At 39.9% G+C, this 6,119-nt stretch overlaps 1 protein-coding gene across 1 annotated transcript in view; it reads right to left on the bottom strand.

Annotated features, from left to right (window-relative positions):
- Positions 1-1,313: 1,313 nt before the first annotated feature.
- The window catches only part of LOC148534549 (lipopolysaccharide-induced tumor necrosis factor-alpha factor homolog), a 132,765-nt gene continuing 127,959 nt past the window's right edge, over positions 1,314-6,119 (bottom strand). The window contains exon 8 of the mRNA XM_088466911.1: positions 1,314-1,422. Within this exon, the coding sequence (XP_088323037.1) occupies positions 1,314-1,422 (109 nt within the window). The remainder of the gene's footprint in view (positions 1,423-6,119) is intronic.

Raw genomic sequence — 6,119 nt, 5'->3', positions numbered from 1 at the left:
AGGAGGGTTAGGGTAAGGAATTAGGTTAGCGGTACTTACCAGAATGAACGATCGGGATCTTCACCCCTGCCGGGCTGCCGCTGTTGGGATTAGAACCGGCAGTAAATAAGAATAATTGTGCATTGAAAGACTAGGAATGGAGTAAGTAAATTCAGAAAATATAAAGATAAAAGAAAAACGAATATGGTAGCTGATTCAGAGATATATGTTCATGGGAGGATGAACGCACATCTCCGATGTTTAGGGGGTCTATGCCTTTGCTGGACCCATTCTGCGATCTCGCTCACAGACCCCACCAAGCCAGGAGGGATGAAGCCAGGGTCTGCGTTGGCGGACCAGACACCAGCCAGGCTGAGGGAAACTTCAGCTCCTGCAGCCTGACCAAATGAGCGACCATCGGTCGCGATGGTGGTCGTAGTGCTGGGATCACAAAGGAAGCAAGGAGGTGTCTGTCACCTCCTTCCGCATTTGCATCTGAGATGGATGGATTTGCACAAATGCGAATCCATCCATCTCTGAATTAGGCCAAAGTGGAAAATTGGTGGACAATAGTTTAGGTGCTCTAATATTAAAGACACGTGGCATGTATAGAGAGCTAAGCAGCCAATCTGTTGGTTGAATCAATATACACTAGAATACAGACTATAAATTCACTAGTAAATTGTGTTGAGGGTTAAGAACAGGTGATGTACTGTACAGATTTTCATTAACTGATCCCATCACCGTATTGCAGTATGATAATGTTAAGTTTAATGCACAATTGTAATTCACCTGTATGTAAGGAGGGAAATACCAAAAGTAAATTTGCAATTTTCCTAAATGCCAGAAAACAGATGAATATGGTCGTTAGACAAGTTTGTTAAATGTTTGATCTAAACAATTTGTTCAAACAACAGTTTTTGTCCATTTTTCGGCATTTGGGAGCAAATTGCTGATTGCCATTTGCTTTCATAACTTACCAGATTTTCATTCCAACCAATCAACTAGTTGGATTGTTGGACAGAAAATCTTTGTATGTATGCAGCTTCATGGAGCTCACAAACATTTAGCTCCCATGCAAAGTTTTTACAGCCTCAATGGCCCACCTAGTGTATCACACTTATTGCTCTTTTGGAGATGTGGGCATTTGTGCTCACACATGGCAACTTTGTATGGGCTGCACAAATAAGCAATGTTAATTTTATTTGCATTTTTATAATCCCATGATTTATGTGCCTGTTGCATGCCCAATTTAATCCAGTGCAATATAGATTTAGTACATTGTATTCTTTTCTCAAAGTCTTCTCTATACATATGTAATTCCTGTATAATTCCTACAGACGTTTGTATTTGTGGATGAGGTGTTTGCAGTAGGGACAGTAGTGGTTCACATCTTTGCAACTGTCGACACACAATGGTATTAAGCAGCAACCTATGAAACACCTAAAAAAAGAAGAAGAAAAATAGATTAATGCAGGTGATACAAAATACACATTTTTCACTGCGGTAAATAAATTTACATACTGTACTTTGTCCATTTCTAGAATATTAGATTTAGTACTTTTGGGAGTTCCTCTATGATTATGGTAATAAACCTATTACCCAGATACTTGGCTGTACTCTATACTAACAGTTACACAATATAGTCTGCTAAGTTCCATATTTATTTATATATATTGTATACATACATACACACATCATTCACAGATATATATATATATATATATATATATATATATATATATATATATATATATATATATATAATTTTTATTTTTTATTTTTTGTCCTGTATGGTTTATTTGGAAATGCACCTTTTTTTTACATATGTACTAACTCATGGAATAAAGTAAAATGTATTTTTTTTTTATATACCATACTGCATTTGGAATACATCTTTTTAGGAACTTTTCTGTGAAATTGCTGCTGTTTGGCATCTGTGTTGATCTATTTTACCTTACGGATGATTTTTTCTATATTTGAACTGCACAGTGATACTTTCTCCATTTTTTGCACAGAGACACTTTGAATTGTGGTGGATATGGCTGAGGGGTCTTACTCAGGAGGCAGATATACCTTTTAACCCACTATTGTTCCCGGTAGGGGATATTTTCAGCTACTCTGAATCAGAGGCTGAAAGTATACTAGAAAAAGAATGCCTATATGAACAAGTTGAACTGTTACCTCCTGAATTTATTTTTAGAGATTTTCTGAAACTTAAATAACGAGAAATTGATTTCCAGTATCATGGAATCTGCTTAAATGACTACTATAGGTCTAAAATGATTCCCTGTGGCTTCAGGATGAAAAACGGCCTGACCATTGGCAGATATGACCCTCAATTCTGCAAAAAATGAATCGGGATATTAAATAAATGTTCCTTCGATCTGATGCTCCTAGTTATTGAACAAACAAAGAAAGAGTTAAGTACAGTCAAAGAGAAGATTATATCATTTGAAACCTCTACCGAGCTAGCAGATTGATGCTGAGACAGATTGAGTGTCTAAACTGAACAACCAGATTTCAATTTATAAACGTGATTTATTGAATTCAAGAAGGAAAACTCACTAAAGGTAGAAACTGATTTTTTACAACATCGAGTGTGGTTGGCAGGAGGTGTATCCAAAATGCCAAAAAACCTTCTTTAGACACAGATATCCTAAATCTGCTTTTGAAACTGACTCTTTGGCAGACACCACTAGCACTGCAAGTGATACTGAGTAATCTTCTAGTAGAAAGATACCTTTGGGGGCATGTAACCAGTCAAAAAATACCAGAGAGGTGTTAAATACACCAGACGAGACGGACAGTCAAAAAGGAAGGGGTCATGGAAAAAAGCCACCACTCCCCAAGAGTAAATAATTTTTAATCTTTTCTCTTATGAACTTACAAAGGCCTGAGATCAATTTACTAAACAAGGGACTTTCATTCCGAATATGCCTTTCCAGGATTTTCAATGGCAGATTGAAAAGAGCAAATTGAACAGGCATCTTAAATTGAAAGAATTCTTTAACAACAAGCCACCTAGTAAGGATCCAGCTCTTCCACCACAACTAAAAAAGATCCTCAGATGCTCTAATTTTGAGCCTATATCAAACAATGTTTACATTAAAACCTATATGTGCATGCTTGAGGAGGAGACTAATGTTATTACTAAAGTACCACCCCTAGTATACCCTAATTTGTCACCAGATGAAAGAACGGCCATTAAGACGCTATCGGACAATACCAACTTAATTATACGGCCAGCAGATAAAAGGTGGCTCAATTGTTCTACAGGACATTGGAGATTACAGACTAGAGACATTGTGGCAATTGAATGACACTAGGACATACTGTAAATTACAGGAAGACCCTACAGCTATGTTTAAAACAGAACTCACATCTATATTGTCTTCAGCCTTTGATAAAGACATTATTGAGAGAGACATTTTTGATGCCTTAGGGCCTGATTCAGACCCACTCGCGAGCGGCTGTCCACTCGCAAGTGGGTCGATGGTGTGCACTGAGCATGCGCACGACGGAGGGAACTCCGTCGTGCGCATGCGCCAGACGCGACGAGCGAAGGAAAGTCCTTCGCTCGTTGTGTCCAATCAAAGGGGGCGTGCTGTCAATGTTGATTGACAGCACGCCCCCTTTGGTAGGTGTGCCGGGGGCGTGCCTCCCTGACGGGGGCGTTCCCACGGGAACGCCTCCCGTCAGAAGCCGGCCCACTGACATCACTAGTGATGTCAGTGGGAGTGATTTTGGCTCTGATAGAGCCAAAATCACTCCGGAGCTTGCGGTTGAAAACCTCAACCGCAGGCTCCGGCTCGCAATTTCGATGGTCGCGATGGTCTCGACCATCGCAGCCATCAAAATGCACGCTCGTATAGCCTGTGGGTGGTGACCCACAGCTATACGAGCGTCCAGAAGGACGCTCCATTTTCATGGAGGCCGGCACTCATTCAGAGCGTGCGGCTCTGAATGAGGGCCTTAATTCCTTAATTCCCATTTACTCCACTATTTTACACCCTTCCAAAAGTGCATAAGGCCATTAACCCTCCTCCAGGTTACACAATTATTGCTGCCAGAGGTTCCTTATCACAACCTTCTTCCATTTTTTTGAACGCCATACTACAACCATTGGTCCAACAAAATAAGAACTATTTATTGGACACTACGATGTTCCTTAATAAGTTAGAAAATTTAGAAGAAGTGCCTAATGAGAGTTGGATGGTGTTTGCAGATGTAACCAGTCTGTACACTGTGATCCCACATCGCGAGGGGTTGCAGTGTGTTAGACTACTATTACAGATAAGAGATTTATATGATATTGTTGACCTTTGTCTTTTGTTGCTAGAGTTTGTTCTGACAAAGAATTTTTTCTTGTTCGATAGTTGTTACTACTTACAACTCACCGGGTGTGACATGGGTTCAGCAGTCGCCCCGGCGTACACTAATATTTACATGTTCAGCATCACACAGGAAATTTTCTTTAAGGATTATGATATATCTTCTAAGACCATTTTTTATATTTGGTTTATTGATGACCTGTTTATCTTATGGAGTGACTCTGAAAACAGGTTAAAGGCGACTACTGACAAGTACAATGCGACAGATTCTCCTGTTAAATTAACAGTTAGAATGAATCAAGAAAGCATAGACTTCTTAGATGTATAAATTCTGAAATTAAATAATGTTCTGTCTACTACAGTACATACAAAGCCCTCATATCACAGTACACTGTTACACATGCATAGCTGCCGCCCCAGGAATCTAAAAGTGGGTTTGCCATAGTCACAAATGGTAACCATTCATAACAGAACTTTTAGCAAAACATATCTGTACCTCCCCTCTCCTTCATGGTCCCCTCATAAATGGGTCGCAACATAGAATTTGTCTTTTTGGAGATGATCGTCAGGGGGCTTGGCTTACCCAATCTAGCACTCTATCAAGCTGCGTGCTTGGTTGATCAGCTTAGTGATTGGTCGACTGTTCTTAACCCTAAACCTTGGGTTAGGCTGGAAAGTGATATGCTGGGCAAATTCCCCTTTGTGACTTACTCTGTATTCCATCTAGTTCTAGAGCCTCTTTAAAATCTATTTCCAGGGCAACACTAGTTTCTCTTAAAGCATGGGATGGCCTATCCGCCCTCCTACAGTTTAGCCTACCATCTGTCCATCTTTGAATTCAAGGTCTATCATATTTAATCCCAAATCTAAACCTGCTTCCCTGGCACCTTAATGGTATCCGCACCCTACGTGACCTCTTTATAAATAATACTCTGCATTCATTCGTCCAAATACAAGCTTGCTTCTCCATCCCCTCTAGAGATTTCAATAAATTCCTTCAAGTCAGACACTAGATTCAATCCTTTCTGCCATTGGTAAGCTCGACTGGTATGGTCTTCAATTTCTCGCAAAGGAGGTGTATCTTTTTGGTACTCTCTAATACTTACGACAGGAGAACCAGATAAGTCACCAGCCATTTTTTAATGTTTAGACTCGCATGTTTGGACGCAAGTATTCTTTTCTATTTCTAAAATGTATATATGTATTTCACATATTGAAATGTATAGGAAATTGTTCTATTTTATTTACTTGACTCCTGATAGATTGCACAAAATTTGGCCTTCCCAATCTGGTTTATGTTGGCGTGCATGTGGTCAAGTTGGAGAGATTTTCATATTTTTTGGAATTGCCCTTTGGCTGAAGGTAGAGGATTTGATTCTGAAAATTACCAGCCTGCGGCTGACTCCCTCCACTGCTCTCTTACATATATTTCATGATGATGTCCCAGTTTACTGCAGATATTTTATAAGTCATGTACTTATTGCTACAAGGGCAGCTATTGCTCAGTTCTGGAAGCAGGATAAACCTCTCCCCCTTTCTTTGATTATGTCCAAAATAAATTATAGTTTTCTGATGGAAACTTTGAACTGCCCCTACTCCTCTTCTGCTAACTCGCCGATGATAAAGTGGTTCTGCTGGCATGAGTTCATCACGGTGGGTCCCTGGCCTGGAGTGAATGGAGCTGAGTCCTGGCTGCGGCTCCTTATATGGAGTCCAAAACCCACGAGAATCAGACTCCAGGAGGATGACGTTCGGCCTACATATGACATACTATAGTGTTTCTTTTATGTTCTGTATTTTGGTTTG

Source organism: Taudactylus pleione, unplaced genomic scaffold, assembly GCF_031769625.1.
Source record: "Taudactylus pleione unplaced genomic scaffold, aTauple2 ptg000066l, whole genome shotgun sequence".
Classification (NCBI taxonomy): Eukaryota; Metazoa; Chordata; class Amphibia; order Anura; family Myobatrachidae; genus Taudactylus; species Taudactylus pleione.
The sequence above is the reverse complement of the archived record's forward strand: the minus strand, read 5'-3'. Positions and strand labels throughout refer to the sequence as shown.